Here is a 15,887-nt window from a genome sequence, read left to right on the forward strand (position 1 = left end):
TGTCCTGCGGGCGGACACCTGAGCCCGGGCTCCGCCTTGCGTCACGGCTTCCTGACTGTCCCCAGCCTCCCAGAAGGCCGCGGAGGAGCTGGATGCTGAGCCGGGAGGCAGGAAGAAGACGGAGGAGCCGGGCGACAGCTACCACGTGAATGCCCGGCACCTCCTCTACCCCAACTGCCCTGTCACTCGCTTCCCCGTGCCCAACGAGAAGGTGCCCTGGGAGGTGAGCGCCTGCCCAAGCCCAACCAGGCAGAGTGGCTGGGCCCCTGGGGAGGGGAGGGCGGCCCTGTCCCCATCCATCTGGTATTAATCCTGGCTCCCAGCCACTGCAGCCACAGGGGGATCTGTGTGTCTGGTAGCCCCTGTTTGACATTTGAGGAAACTGAGGCACAGAAAAGTCAAGTCATAGGGGCCTCACAGCTGGAGGTGGTGGAGGGGCCTGAGGGGGGCACACTGATCCCCACAGAGCTCGAGGCTTAGGCTCCTCCCATGACCATCCCGGGGCCCAGCCCCCCTGGCCCCATTCCCCCAGGTCATGCCCTGGTCCTAGACCCCACCCACCCTGGTGAATGGCTCTGGCCCCTTTCCAGGTGCCAGGCATGGAAGAGAGACAGAGACACAGAGACAGAGAGATGGCTAATGGCCCCTGGGAGACCCCTGCCCTCCTGGTGCAGGGCTTCTCTCTGGCCTATCCAGAACATTCCAGGCTGCTGCTTCCGCTGCCTCCCCTCGGTCTCTACCACATAGAATCCTCCTTGCCTCTAGGGTCCAGCTTAGCCCCCTGCCCCACTCTGGGAAGATCCCCAAGGCCCCCAAGTCACGGCCACCTGCCCTTCAGCTGGCCCCAGGGTGGGGGTCCCTGATCCCAGCCCCCGGCCCTGCCCAGCCCCCAGCTCTGCCTGGCACCCGCCTCTGCCCAGCTTGGAGCTTCTGCCCTGCATGTTGGGATGTTGGGGTCGGGTTCAGACCCAGCTGAGCAGCCCTTTCACCCTGGTGCCTGGCCCAGCTTTGCAGTGGGGGTAAAAATCTGAGGGAAAACTCCCTGTTTTTCGACAGACAGAGTTCCTGATCTATGACCCACCCTTTTACACGGCAGAGAGGAAGGACGCGGCCGCCATGGACCCCGTGGGAGAGTGAGTATGAGCCGCTGTCCGTGCTCCCAGCTGGCCCCAAACCCAGGGCCTCCTAGGGGCTCCCTTGAGAATCCCAGTCAGAGCCCAGCCCAGGGAGGTCCAGGTGAGCAGGAGGGGCCCGTGGGGGCCTGAAGGGGCCCAGCTCCTACTGTTGCGTACACCCAGCCTGCAGCTACTCGGCTGGGCCCTTGGTGGGGGGTGAACCCTCTGCCTGTCTGCTCTGTCCCACCTGCAACACGGGGACACAGACACGCCTTCTCCTCTGCTCCCAGCACCCTGGAGCCGCTGTCCACGATCCAGTACAACGTGGTGGATGGCCTGAGGGACCGCCGGAGCTTCCACGGGCCGTACACAGTGCAGGCCGGGTTGCCCCTGTGAGTGTGCCCCCTGCGGGCCCCGCCCCGTCAGCCTTTGGGGTTTGCCTTGAGGGGCAGGTTTCCTTTCTGGGCAAAGGAAGCATTTTTCTCATAAAACAAAACCAAAAAAAGCATGTGAGCCACCGAAAGGAAGAAAACATCAACTCACTGCATCTCCGTAGCCCCCAGGACTGGGCTTGTGGGGGTGGGACTTGCCCCCTGGCCTCCAGCAGGCCTTGCCCCATGGTCCCTGCCGTAATCTGGGGACGTGGATTTGTCTGTGTACGTGGGGACGGCTGTGCTGGGAGAGGACGATGCCTCAGAGGATGGGCAGGGGCTGTGCAGCAGGGAGGGGACACGGAGATGGGCGCTGGCAGGCTCACCTGGCTGGGAAGGTGGCCTCGCCTGGCATCCTGTTCCCCACAGGATTGGCGCTGCACCCATCACACAGGTAAGGAAACCCAAAATAAAGGTGTCAAGTGCCCCGTGAGCGCCTACAAGTGCCCTGGAAGGAAGGAGCCTGGGGGTCTTGGACCCTGCCACGAGGAGGAGGTGGAGGGGCCACCAGAACCTGGGATTGGGGGGTTGCCCGGATGTGGAGCATGAACCATGGAGCAGAGGAACCAAAGGGTCTGAAGGACGGGGGGACTGCGTGGCAGGCCTTTGCGGGATGCTCTGGAACAGGGTGTGGGCTCTTCTGCCTGGAGCCAGAGGTCGAGTAAGGAGGTGGTAGGAGGCGATGGGGCCTGAGAGCAGAGGTCCTGGCCAGGTGGCTGCAGCTGCAGACGGCCCGCTCTGGTGTTGGGGGTATGTGGGACGGGCAAGGGTGGGTGTTTAGGGAGGTGCATCTGGTGGCTGTGGGAAGCTGACGAGGAGAGCAGCAGGTGCCTGGCATGGGCAACAAGGCGCGAGCACCTGCTCTCACAGGTGGCTGCCACACAGGCAGGTGTGTCAGGACTTGGCAGGACGTGGTGGCCATGCGAGCTTTAGTAGTGCAGAAGAGCACTTTCTATATGCACCATGCTTCTGTTGTGGACTTACGAATCATATTTTCATTATATTTCCTTAGGTGTGTTCTCTTTCTATGAAATTATAAAGACACACCTTCCTATATTCATTTGATACATTTTAAAATTAGTTTTTTTCACTGAGACTTTAATACAGCTGAAGGCTGATTGTATAAGGTATGAGGAGGGGCCTGATTTATTTTGTGAATTCACACAGAAAGTGAGCTGCCTGACATCATTTCCTGCTGAGGTGTGGCTCCTCCCTGAGGTGTGGCTCCTCCCTGAGGTGTGGCTCCTCCCCTTAGGTCTGGCCCCTCCCCTGAGGTGTGGCTCCTCCCTGAGGTGTGGCTCCTCTGCGTAGGTCTGGCTCCTCCCCTGAGGTGTGGCTCCTCCCTGAGGCGTGGCTCCTCCCCTTAGGTCTGGCCCCTCCCCTGAGGCATGGCTCCTCCCCTTAGGTCTGGCTCCTCCCCTTAGGTCTGGCTCCTCCCCTGAGGTGTGGCTCCTCCCTGAGGTGTGGCTCCTCCCCTGAGATGTGGCTCCTCCCTGAGGTGTGGCTCCTCCCCTGAGGTCTGGCTCCTCCCCTGAGGTGTGGCTCCTCCCTGAGGTCTGGCCCCTCCCCTGAGGTGTGGCTCCTCCCCTTACATCTGGACCCTCCCCTGAGGTGTGGCTCCTCCCCTGAGGCGTGGCTCCTCCCTGAGGTCTGGCCCCTCCCCTGAGGTGTGGCTCCTCCCTGAGGTGTGGCTCCTCCCCTTAGGTCTGGCTCCTCCCCTGAGGTGTGGCTCCTCCCTGAGGTGTGGCTCCTTCCCTGAGGTGTGGCTCCTCCCTGAGGTGTGGCTCCTCCCCTTAGGTCTGGCTCCTCCCCTGAGGTGTGGCTCCTCCCTGAGGTGTGGCTCCTTCCCTGAGGTGTGGCTCCTTCCCTGAGGTGTGGCTCCTCCCTGAGGTGTGTCTCCTCTTTCAAAGCTCCGTACGCCTCTGTCCCAGTCATCTCATAGCAGATCATGCCACTATTTGCCACAGCGTTGCAGTAATCCTGACTCTGGGATAGCATGTCTTTAAACCTGCCTTTTCTAGTCTTGAGCCTTTAGCTTTTTTGTGAGTTTAAAAGCCAGTTTTTCTAGCTCCATGACAAATCCATTGATAAGAATTGTATTAAGTTTATAGAAAAATTTGAGACAATGGACACTTTTATGATAATGAGTCTTCTATGACTGTATTTGTCAACATTTATTTATGTCTTCTCTTTGTTCTTCTCTAAAGTTTTATAATTTTGTTCATAAAGATCTTACATTTTTAAATAATATTTATTCCTCAGGTATTTGATAACTTTTGTTATTTGGGGGAATTATAACATTTTTTTCTTTTTCTTTTTTTTTTTTTTTTTTTTGAGGTGGAATTTCACTTTTGTTGCCCAGGCTGGAGTGCAACGGGGTGATCTTGGCTCATTACAACCTCTGCCTCCTGGGTTCAAGCAATTCTCCTGCCTCAGCCTCCTGAGTAGTTGGAATTACAGGCATCCACCACCATGCCCAGCTAATTTTGTATTTTTAGTAGAGATGGGGTTTCACGATGTTGGCCAGGCTGGTCTTGAATTCCTGACCTCAGGTGATCCACTCGCCTCAGCCTCCCAGAGTGCTGGGATTACAGACATGAGCCACCATGCCTGGCGTATAACATTTTTTTATATTTTCAATTTTTAAAAATATATATAAGGGCATTATTAATTTTGTTTGCTGACTTTGTATCTAACAACTTTATTAAACCTTCTCGTTAATTATATAAATGTGTTTGTAGATTTTCTATGTAAGTAATATATATTCTGCAAATAACAATATTGTCTTTCTCCTTACAATAATCATGCCTCATTCCTTTTTCTTGCCTTATTGTGCTGGGTAAATTCTTCAGTGTAATTTAGAATATTGGTAATAGTAACAGGCTTCCTTGTTTCTGACTTAATGGAAATGCTATCAACGTTTCACCATTAAGTATGGTATTTACTGAAGAAACTTATAAATACCTTTTATCGGATTAGGAATGTTTCTATCTAGTCCCAATTTGTCAGGAGCTGAATGCTACTAAATGGTTTTTCTGCCATTGATTGAGATAGTTATAAGATGTTTCCCCTTTAGCCAATTAGTGTGTGAATTATTTTTATAACTCCTTTAGTGTTGAGCCATCCTTGCATTCCTGGAATAAACTCTTCTGTTATATTTAACGTACTGCTGGAGTTAATTTACTAACATTTTACTTAAGATTTTAAAAAATCTGTGTTCAAAAGTGGAATTTGCCTATAATTTATATTTCTTGTACTGTCTTACTTTGGTTTTGGTATGAGGTTATACCAGTCTCAATGAATGAGCTGGTCAGCTTTCCTTCTTTTCTCTTCTTTACAGAGAAGAGAATGTTTGTATGAGGTGGAGATAATTATTTGTTTCTTAAAGTCTGATAATACTCACCTATATAACTGTTAGCTCTAACATATTTTGAGCAAGTGGATTTCTAACTACTTTATCTTCCATAATGATTTTTGGAATCTTATTTCCTGTTTCTTCTTGGGTCCTTTTTAGTAATTGTAAATTTTCTGGAAAATTATAATTTCATCTGACTTTTGAAATGTATTGTGTCACAGATGTCCATAATATTCTTTTATGATTTAAAAAATCTCTAATATAAATATATAGTAATTTCTCTTTTGAGCATTTATATTTATTATGTATTTCTCTTCTTTTTTTTTTTTGATTATTCTTGCCAGTGGTTTAATTTTATAATCTTTTCAAAAAACTAACTTTTGGATTTGTTGATTATCTTAATTTTTTGATCTCATCCATTTTTGCTTTTATTGTTATCTTTCCTTCCTTTCTACTTCTTATGGATTTGCTCTTGATTTGTGTGCTAGAGCTCATTTTTATTCAACTTTCCTGGTTTTCTAATAAGGGTACCTAAGACTATAAATTCTCTCTAAGACCTGGTAGGCTGTATCCCTTAAGTTTTGATGTGTAGGGATTTTATTTATTACTTTATGAATTTCATTATAATCTTCATTTTACACTTTTGTTTTGCTCTTTTTTTTTTCTTTTTGTGGAGAATGAGGTCTTGCTCTATTGCCCAGGCAGATCTTAAGCTCCTGGGCTCAAGCTGTCCTCCTGTGTCTGCCTCCTCAAGTGCTGGGATTACAGATGAGAGCCACCACGCCCAGCATAATCTTCATTTGATTGTTTAGTGATGTACTTTTAGCTTTTTTTATCTTGAGATGGAGTCTTGCTCTGTACCCCAGGATGGAGTGCAGTGGTGCGATCTTGGCTCACTGCAACCTCCACCTACTGGGTCCCAGTTCAAGCAATTCTCCTACCTCAGCCTCCCAAGTCGCTGGAATTACAGGCACGCACCACCATGCCAGCTAATTCCTTTTGTATTTTTAGTAGAGATGGGGTTTCACCATGATGGGCAGCCTGGTCTTGAACTCCTGACCTCGTGATCCGCCCGCCTTGGCCTCCCAATGTGCTAGGATTACGGGCGTGAGCCACTATACCTGGTCATGTACTTATAGTTTTTAAGCCATTCTTTGTTATCACCTTCTAGTTTTATTGCATTTTTGTTGGAGTGGGATTGGCAACACGCTGATTCTTGAAATTGAAATGTCCTCCGTGGCCCGTCTCTACCCTGGGTTGTTGCAGCTGCTTGGCTGTAACCCTGAACTAACACCTAACCCTAACCTTAACCCTAACCCTAATCCTAACCCCTAACCTTAACCCTAACCCTCTTGGCCCATTCACAACAGCAGCCTGTGTGAGCTTGTCTGACTCAAGTCACTCACACACTCAGATGCCCTTTCTGGTATAGGAGTGACTGTCCCCACGTCTGTCTGGGGCCAGCCCCCTCACTGTATTAGTTTTCTATGGCTGTTGTAACTAAGTACCACAAACTAGGGGGGGAGGGGCTTAACAGAAATGGATTATCTCACAGTTCTGAGGGCCAGGAGTCTGAAATCAAGGACCACACTCCCTCTGAGGGCTTGAGGGGAGACCTCTTCCTGCCTCTCCAGCTCCTGGTGTTCCTGGCAGCCCTTCGTGTTCCTTGGCTTGTGATCTCTGCCTCCCTAGCCACATGGCCTCTCCCTGCATGTGTCTGTGTCTCTTCTGTTCTTAGGATTATAAATCGTACTGGGTTTAGGGCCAACCCTATTCCAGTGTAGCTTCATCTTAACTAATTACACCTGCAGACACTATTTCTGAACAAGGCCAGATTCTGAGGTTCTGGGAAGGACATACATTTGTGGGCATTGTTCACCCCAGTGCATCTTTGTGCTAGACCCGTCTCCCACTGCCTTTCAAGGACCTCATCCCGGGAATGTCCTGCTCCTCCTGCACCCGGGTCCTCCTGCCCTCTTGCGTTGCTCCTGCCAACATAAACTCTTTAAACAAGCCTTCTCCTTTGCCCCTGCCCGCAAGTCCCTTCCAATTTCGAATCCACTCCACTTGGGCTTGGCTTGCCCCCTCTTTCTGAGATGGATTGAGGTCAGGTCAGCAAAGATTCTGCCTTGTTCAACCCATAGGCCAGCTCTCCACCCTTCAACCCACCTGCATTTCTGGAGCTGAGTGGATGAGTGAATGAACGTGTGATTGCTGCAGTCGGACTGTCGCTGTTTTTGTGCTTTGGGGTTGTGTGCGTAGGTTTATGGACGGGCCTATGCCTTGACGTCGTGATGGAACTACCGGGCACGTGGCAGGGAGATGAGGGGTTGAGAACCATATGGACGAGATCATGACCGGGGGATCAGAGATCAGGGCACAGTGAGAGCAGCTGAAGACTCGGGTGTGGGGTGGGGGCTGCGGTGGGAGGAGGGCAGCATGGTGGTCCAAAGCCCCTGCTGCCCGGCCCGCTCAGGCTGACTGAGAAGCAAGGGTGCAGAGTGTTTGTTTCCCTCCTGGCAGGAGCGAGCGTGCATGTGGTAGGAGCTGGCAGGCCCCTGACCTCCCTCCTGGCTCTGCTACTGGCCGACTAGGGATGGGGACAGTGAGATGACAGCAGGGCCCTGGGACCCAGAGCTTCCTGTGGGGGTGGACTGATGCCAGGCAGAGCGTGTGGCCTCCTCTGTGAGCTTCTTGACCAATGCACTGCACTCAGCATGAACAGCAGTTACAGGGAGACGAGGCAGCCTTGCTCCCAGCAGCACGACCTCTGCCTTCCTCTCCTTCTGGAGCTCAGTGCAGCTCCGCCCAGTGCCGAATTTGTCCGTGGCCTTGGTTCTGGGTTCTGCCTGCTCAGTTGCGTGAGTGCAGGAAGGAGAATGGTGGCTGGCAAGGGCGGGGTGGACGGGAGTGAGAGACGGGCTTGGGGTTGAGGGGAGGCAGCAGTGGCCCTCGCAGGAACCCTGACTGAGCCCCGGCCTTCGAGCTGAGGTCCCCAAGCCTTGCTGCATGTGTTGCCAGCTCTGTAGCTGGGTGGGGCTGGGGCTCTGGTTTCTGAGCAGCTTCTGGGGAGGCTGCCTGGGCCCCACCGTGCAAGGCCCCCCAGCCACAGAGGAGACCGCAGAGTGAGCTGGGAGGGCTGTCTGAGAGGCCTGGCAAGGTGGGCCCTACACACTGGGCATGTTCTGGTGTGGACTCTGATCGCTGTGGGCTCAGGCAGGTCTGTGCAGAGGTGTGATGAGAGCTGGGACCCCTGACAGCTGGGTAGGAACAGGGTGGCTGCTGGGGGGCAACAGAGAGGAGGGGCTGGGTGGAGGCAGGGAGGCCAGCTGGAGGCTGCCACGCCAGGCAGGGTCGGGGACGGTAGTGCAGGCCTGGCTGGTGGCCGCCGGTGCTAGAGGTGGTCAGCTGTCCTGGGGCAGCCACGCACGGCCGCGCAGACTCAGGAGGATGGAGTCTAGGCTGTGTGGAGAGGAGGCCATGAGGGGTGGGTCAGAGGCTGCAGCTCTGATGGGGTCTGGAGGTCAGAGTGGAATGGTGGAGGAACGATACCACTGTCCCCACTGTGGCACGGATGGTGGTGGGGACTGTGGTGGGGACGGTGGCGGGGACGCTGGTGGGGACTGTGGTGGGGACCGTGACATAGACGCTGGCAGGGATGGTGACGGAGACTGTGGCGAGGACTGTGGCAGGGACGCTGGCAGGGAGGGTGACGGGGACAGTGGCGGGGACACTGGTGTTGGGAACGCTGGTGGCGGGGATGGTGGCGGGGACGGTGGCAGGGACGCTGTCGGGGACTATGGCGGGGATGCTGCCGGGGACCTTCTGTAGATGTGGATGCCGCCCCCACCGCACGATAGCGGCAGTGCATTTCTTCCTTCTGTTTTAGTGGTACATTCACAGGAAATCGCCCGTTTCTAGAACTTGCTGTTTCATATAGGACCTGGTGGTGTCAGGGAGACCAGCCTGGCCCCATGGGAAGCGTCTGTGGCTCCTGCTGACCGTGGTTAGCACACTCTGCTGGGGGTCTGTGTGGCCTATCATCTGTGGCCACACGGACGCAGGGCCTCTGGGTGTCTGGCCTGGTTCCCACACTGCCCCTCGGAAGGCTGCCAGGATGGAGGCCATGCTCTCGCGTGCTGGGGCCTTTGGATGCAAAGTGCTGGCCCGAGCAGTCGGCCAGTTCCACGCTCCGTGGGGAGAAGGTGGACACTTTAGCCCCTCGCTGGCCTGCAGTGGCCGGACTTCTGCTCCCAGGGAGACCCTTCCCCCACCAGGTGACCCCAAGTTAACCCAGAGCCTTGGTCTCACTCCTTGGGGGTCCCAAAGGGATCCTACTCCCTAGGCCAGAGCAGGTCCCTAAAGAAGCCTGCATGCTGTCCCACTGTGCGCCGGCTCCTGACGCCCGCTGTCCCCTCTCAGTCGCCCTCCCTGCCCTGTCCTGCTCCCCCATTGGTGGACGGTGGACTGAGTCAACCCCTCTGCATCCCAGGAACCCCATGGGCCGCACAGGACTGCGTGGGCGCGGGAGCCTCAGCTGCTTCGGACCCAACCACACGCTGTACCCCATGGTCACGCGGTGAGTTCATGTGTGCCGGGCACCAGCACCTCAGCAAGGCGGTCACCCCACCTTCACAAGGGGCGGCTGCCATTGCCCAGTGCTCAAGGGCCGGGAGGGCGGCTTTGGTGCTTGGCACTTGGTGCCTATTGGGGGGATGCAGGGGGCGTCTGTGGATAAACGTGAATACGCCCGAAACGGGGCAGGAATGTCCATGCTGCCCATCCTGGAGGAAGATCCCAGGACCCGTCCCCTCTCCCGGGGCTGCCTTTACTTTCCTGCCGGTCCCTGCCCATTAGAGGGCCCCTCCACGGGGACACAGACCCACACTCACCCCTCAGACTCACTCTCCACACCTATCCACGGGGACACAGTCCCACACTTACCCCTCAGACTCACTCTCCACTCCTATCCACAGGGACACAGCCCCACACTCTCCCTTCAGACTCACTCCTCTACACCCATCCACAGGGACACAGCCCCACACTCACCCCCTCAGACTCACTTTCCATACCTATCCACAGGGACACAGCCCACACTCACCCCTCAGACTCACTCTCCACACCTATCCACGGGGACACAGCCCCACACTCACCCCTCAGACTCACTCTCCACTCCTATCCACGGGGACACAGCCCCACACTCACCCCTCAGACTCACTCTCCACTCCCATCCACGGGCATACAGCCCCACACTCACCCCTCAGACTCACTCTCCACTCCCATCCATGGGGACACAGCCCCACACTCACCCCTCAGACTCACTCTCCACTCCCATCCACGGGGACACAGCCCCACACTCTCCCCTCAGACTCACTCTCCACACCTATCCACGGGGACACAGCCCCACACTCACCCCTCAGACTCACTCTCCACACCCATCCACGGGGACACAGCCCCACACTCACCCCTCAGACTCACTCTCCACACCTATCCATGGGGACACAGCCCCACACTCACCCCCTCAGGCTCACTCTCCACACCTATCCACGGGGACACAGCCCCACACTCACCCCCTCAGGCTCACTCTCCACACCTATCCACGGGGACACAGCCCCACACTCACCCCCTCAGGCTCACTCTCCACACCCATCCACAGGGACACAGCCCCACACTCACCCCCTCAGGCTCACTCTCCACACCTATCCACAGGGACACAGCCCCACACTCACCCCTCAGACTCACTCTCCACACCTATCCACAGGGACACAGCCCCACACTCACCCCCTCAGGCTCACTCTCCACACCTATCCACAGGGACACAGCCCCACACTCACCCCCTCAGGCTCACTCTCCACACCCATCCACAGGGACACAGCCCCACACTCACCCCCTCAGGCTCACTCTCCACACCTATCCACAGGGACACAACCCACACTCACCCCCTCAGGCTCACTCTCCACACCCATCCACAGGGACACAGCCCCACACTCACCCCCTCAGGCTCACTCTCCACACCTATCCACGGGGACACAGCCCCACACTCACCCCCTCAGGCTCACTCTCCACTGCTATCCACAGGGACACAGCCCCACACTCACCCCCTCAGGCTCACTCTCCACACCTATCCACGGGGACACATCCCACACTCACCCCTCAGACTCACTCTCCACACCTATCCACAGGGACACAGCCCCACACTCACCCCCTCAGGCTCACTCTCCACTGCTATCTACAGGGACACAGCCCCACACTCACCCCCTCAGGCTCACTCTCCACACCCATCCACAGGGACACAGTCCCACACTCACCCCCTCAGGCTCACTCTCCACACCTATCCACGGGGACACAGCCCCACACTCACCCCCTCAGGCTCACTCTCCACTGCTATCCACAGGGACACAGCCCCACACTCACCCCCTCAGGCTCACTCTCCACACCCATCCACAGGGACACAGCCCCACACTCACCCCCTCAGACTCACTCTCCACACCCATCCACAGGGACACAGCCCCACACTCACCCCCTCAGACTCACTCTCCACACCTATCCACAGGGACACAGCCCCACACTCACCCCCTCAGGCTCACTCTCCACTGCTATCCACAGGGACACAGCCCCACACTCACCCCTCAGGCTCACTCTCCACACCCATCCACAGGGACACAGTCCCACACTCACCCCCTCAGACTCACTCTCCACACCCATCCACAGGGACACAGTCCCACACTCACCCCCTCAGACTCACTCTCCACACCCATCCACAGGGACACAGCCCCACACTCAACCCCCACCACAGGCTCACTCCTCCACACCCATTCACAGACAGGGACACAGCTCCACACTCACCCCCTCAGGCTCACTCCTCTGCACTCCAGCAGCTGGCCCGCTGCTCTCACCCAAGGCAGGGGCCGCCTTCTGTGCGGGTGCAGACGCCTGCATCCCTGAGGAAGCTGCCGGGGGCTCTTGCTGCCCCCATTGGGCAGGAATGGGATTCTGGGGCCCAGGCCCAGCTGCTGTGCCCTGTGCTCTCTGGGGGCTCTACCTCCACAGCTGGGACCTCCCCCCAGCGGAGGGGCCTTTGGCCTCAGGGTCCTGTTGCTGCCCAGCCACTCTCACCCAGTGGCTTCTCTGGCCGTGCAGACATGGCCCTGGGGTGCGAGTCACCCTCTGCTCCCCAGTCCTTTGGCCTCTCCTTGGCCTGCCCGGGTGGCACTCGGCACCCTACGTCACCCCCACGTCACCCCGGGCTGCACTCCGCACCCCATGTGACCCCCAGGTGGCACTTGGCACCCCATGTCACCCCCATGTCACCCCCATGTCAACCCTGGCCTGCACTCAGCACCCCATGTCACCCCCACATCACCCCCAGGCAGCCCTCGGCACCCCACATCACCCCCAGGCTGCACTCAGCACCCCACGTCACCCCCGGGAGGCACTTGGCACCCCACGTCACCTCACTGGACTCCCACTGGCATTTTCTAAGAGTGGTCAAACTGCAAAGCTGGGTCAAAGGGCAGGTACCTCTTTAAGGATTTTAATGTTTAAAACATTCTCCAGGAAGGCTGGGTCTCTTTCTAGTTCTACCAGCTATGATGGAAGTGAAGAAGGACGTCCCCTAAGTGGTTACTATCTCAGTCTTTTCCCTGGGGATGAAGAACTTGAAAAAGAACACGGTTTGAGCCTGCAGTGGGCCTGATACTGCCCCGCCCCAGGCAGGGCCAGCCCCGCCGCGGCGCAGGGGAGGGTGGAGGCCGCAGCGGGTCCTGGGCAGCCATGGCCGCTCTCTCCGCAGGTGGAGGCGGAACGAGGACGGAGCCATCTGCAGGAAGAGCATAAAGAAGATGCTGGAAGTGCTGGTGGTGAAGCTCCCTCTCTCCGAGCACTGGGCCCTGCCTGGGGTAAGGCTGCCGCGTGTGGGACCTCTGTCCACTGGGCTGTCTGTGGGTCACTCGTCCATTCATCCATTCTGCCCACGGACTGAACACCAGCCCCCTGCAGCCCCCTGCAGCCCCTGGGCAGGGAGGTTCGAGACCCCAGCCTGTTTTGTCTGTAGAAGACACTCCTCCTCCCTTTTCCTCATGTTGCAGTTAGGAAAACCCAGGATCAGAGGATCTTTTGGTGCATAAACACTAATGGGGCACCTACTGTGTCCCAGGCATGGGCTGGGCTGCGGCTGGAGGCCACCTGGGCTTCCCTTGTGGAGTTCAGAGTGTTGGGGGCAGAGGTAGCTCTTCACCCGTGTCTCAGACACCAACCAGCTCCTGACCTTCAGGGCCAGGTGCTGAGCCATAAATATAGGACGGTGTCATCCAGGGGTAGGGGCAGGTACAGGAGTAGGGGCAGGGGCAGGGACAGGGGCAGGTAGGGCCCAGGGTTGTGCACAGGCCCCTCAGCTCAGGGGCTGGTTGTGGGGCTGAGGCTGGAGCGCACCCCAGCATCTTGTGGGGAGGGGTGCACACAATCGGGACAGATGGCCCGGGCCTTTCCTGTTCAAGTGCCTCCAACAGCTCCTGTTTCCTCCCAGGCCAGCCTGGCCTCCGCAGCCCTCCAGCCCGCTCACTGCACGGGATGGAAGAGGCTGGTCCTGCCAGGAGGTCTGAGTCCTGCCAGGCCTGGCCGTGGCGCATGGCCTCTGGGGTACAGCCTGCCCCGCAGGGCCTCTCCTCTGCACCTGATCCGGGGAGTCTGTGACTAACAACAACTCAGCAAGAAGCTGTTGCATTTCTCTGACCCCGAGCTCATGGCCTGGTGGCTGCCTCTGCTGCTGTGGGAGTGTGTGTGCCACCACGGTGTGCAGGGCAGCAGTGCCACGAGGGCCTTTGGGCAGGAACGGGGACTCCGGAGCCCAGGCCCAGCTGCTGGGTCCCAGTGCTTTGGGGGCCTGTCTCCACAGCTGGAACCACTCCTGCAGCAGAGGGGGCCTTTGGCCTTGGGGTCCCCTTGCTGCCCTGCTGCGCTCACCCAGTAGCTTCTCTGCCTGTGCACACCCGGCCCTGGAACATGAGTCACCCTCCGCTCTCTGGCACTTTGGCCTCTCCATGCGGGGTGCGTGGGGTTGGGTCTGGGGGTCCCACTCACCGGCATCCCTGTCAGCTCAGGCTGGTCACTGAGAGGGGCACTCTGAGGGGCCTCCTGGCTCTGTAGGGCACGCATGCCTGAGGGTGGGAGTGTCATGGGGCTGAGGTGGGACCGTCTTGACGTGGCGTGCAAAGTCTTCATGAGAAACCCACGGGTGTTTCAGTGGGACTTTGAATGACCAATAGGGTGGGAAAGATGGGTGTGGGGAGGAGGAGGTGCAGGCCAGAGCCGGGTCCCTGAGTCAGGTGGCGCTCGGGAGCGTCTGGGAGCCCAGCCAGCCGCAGCACAGGCCGGGGTGGGACTGGGAGAGACGGGAATGCAAACAGGGAACCCGCCGTGGCAGCCTGCTGCACTGGGTGGGAGCTGGGAGGGGCGACGCCGGGGGCAGGCGCCAGGGGAGCGGGAAGGGGGTGCCCTGTCACCCCTGGGGAGTCTGAGCTCAGGGTGGGTACCCTGGGGGCTGTCCCTGCTCCTCAGAGGTTGTGTCTGCAGCCCAGTGCCCCCTGCTCGGGCCACGGCAGGCCTCACAGATGCTGACGTGGACGGCGGGTTCTGGGCAATGTCACTGCAGCCTGAGACGCCGCCTGCCTGTGGCTCCCAGGGCTGGGCCGCTGCCCACGCTGGGCAGGAGGCCAGTGGAGACGGGTGCCAGGGCAGCCTGAGGTCCCGCTTCGGTGCCCTGTTGACCTGCCTCTGTCCTCTGTCTGTCCAGGGCTCCCGGGAGCCAGGGGAGACGCTACCTCGGAAGCTGAAGCGGATCCTCCGGCAGGAGCACTGGCCATCTTTTGAGAACTTGCTGAAGTCCGGCATGGAGGTATTCCTGGCCTGTTTGCTCTGCTCCACCTGTGTGTCCCCAGGGCTGCAGGACAAACACAGTATGATACTGGGGACCTGTCCCAGCCCCACTGGGTGACAGCGGTCCCACCCAGCTTCACCAGGTGATGGTGGTCCCAGCCCCTGCCCCCATGTTGCACAGCTCCCAGAGGACCCGGAAGCATAGCTGTGTGCAGGGCCCCTCAGACATCTCGCCCTCCCTCTCTGTTCCATTTTCTCCTCTCTAAATCAAGGGGGATGGGCTGAGGACCCTTGCTGCCTTCGAGTGTGACAGCTGCTTGGAGGCCTGGTGCCGCCCTCCTCCCCACGTCCACCCTTGCCTCGAGCACAGCTGCGCCCAAGGGTGCTGGGAAGCCAGCCCCTCCCTCAGACCTTGCCCCGACTCCCAAGCTCTGGAGGGGCCCTTCCCACATGCATGCCCAGCCTGGGGGCCGACTGTACCAGGACTTTTTATTTACTTCTTTAGAAACCTCGATCTTTCCTTGGAAAGCCTCCATCTCCAGCTCTCTCACGCAAATGCACGCACACTTCTTTTTTAATTTTTATTTTTGGAAACAAGGTCTTATTCTGTCACCCAGGCTAGAGTGCAGTGGTGCGATCTTGGCTTGCTGCAGCCTCCACCTCCCGGGCTCAAGCAATCCTCTTGCCTTGGCCTCCCAGGTAGCGGGGGCTGCAGCGGTGAGACACCACACCTGTCTAATATTTTGTATTTTTAGTAGAGACAGGGTTTGGCCATGTTGCCCAGGCTGGTCATGAACTGGGCTCAAGCGATCGGCCCACCTCGGCCTCCCAAAGTGCTGGGATTACAGGCGTGAGCCACTGCGCCCAGCCCTTTATGGACGCTCTTTATAAAAGCAGGCTACACGGGCCGGGTGCGCTGGCTCACGCCTGTAATCCCAACACTTTGGGAGGCTGAGGTGGGTAGATCACTTGAGGTCAGGAGTTCGAGACCAGCCTGGCCAACATGGTGAAACCCCGTCTCTACTAAAAATACAAAAATTAGCCAGGCCTGATGGCGCGCACCTGTAATCTCAGCTACTTGGGAGGCTGAAGCAGAAGAATTGCTTGAACCAG

At 57.3% G+C, this 15,887-nt stretch overlaps 1 protein-coding gene and 2 non-coding genes across 7 annotated transcripts in view; all 3 read left to right on the plus strand.

The window, feature by feature from the left end:
- Window positions 1-15,887, plus strand: part of TRPM2 (transient receptor potential cation channel subfamily M member 2) — a 104,128-nt gene that overhangs the window by 85,823 nt on the left and 2,418 nt on the right. For all 5 annotated transcript variants that reach the window (XM_055373718.2, XM_055373712.2, XM_055373713.2 and 2 more), the window contains 6 exons: window positions 66-223; window positions 1,057-1,133; window positions 1,406-1,507; window positions 9,394-9,480; window positions 12,694-12,799; window positions 14,692-14,793. In XM_055373718.2, the coding sequence (XP_055229693.1) occupies window positions 66-223; window positions 1,057-1,133; window positions 1,406-1,507; window positions 9,394-9,480; window positions 12,694-12,799; window positions 14,692-14,793 (632 nt within the window). The remainder of the gene's footprint in view (window positions 1-65; window positions 224-1,056; window positions 1,134-1,405; window positions 1,508-9,393; window positions 9,481-12,693; window positions 12,800-14,691; window positions 14,794-15,887) is intronic.
- LOC115932810 (Z6 small nucleolar RNA) lies at window positions 12,753-12,813 on the plus strand. Its single transcript, XR_004068957.1, has one exon. It is a non-coding gene; the product is annotated as a Z6 small nucleolar RNA (small nucleolar RNA).
- Window positions 14,660-14,735, plus strand: LOC115932809 (Z6 small nucleolar RNA). The gene has a single exon (XR_004068956.1). It is a non-coding gene; the product is annotated as a Z6 small nucleolar RNA (small nucleolar RNA).

This window comes from Gorilla gorilla, chromosome 22 (genome assembly GCF_029281585.2).
Source record: "Gorilla gorilla gorilla isolate KB3781 chromosome 22, NHGRI_mGorGor1-v2.1_pri, whole genome shotgun sequence".
NCBI lineage: Eukaryota > Metazoa > Chordata > Mammalia > Primates > Hominidae > Gorilla > Gorilla gorilla.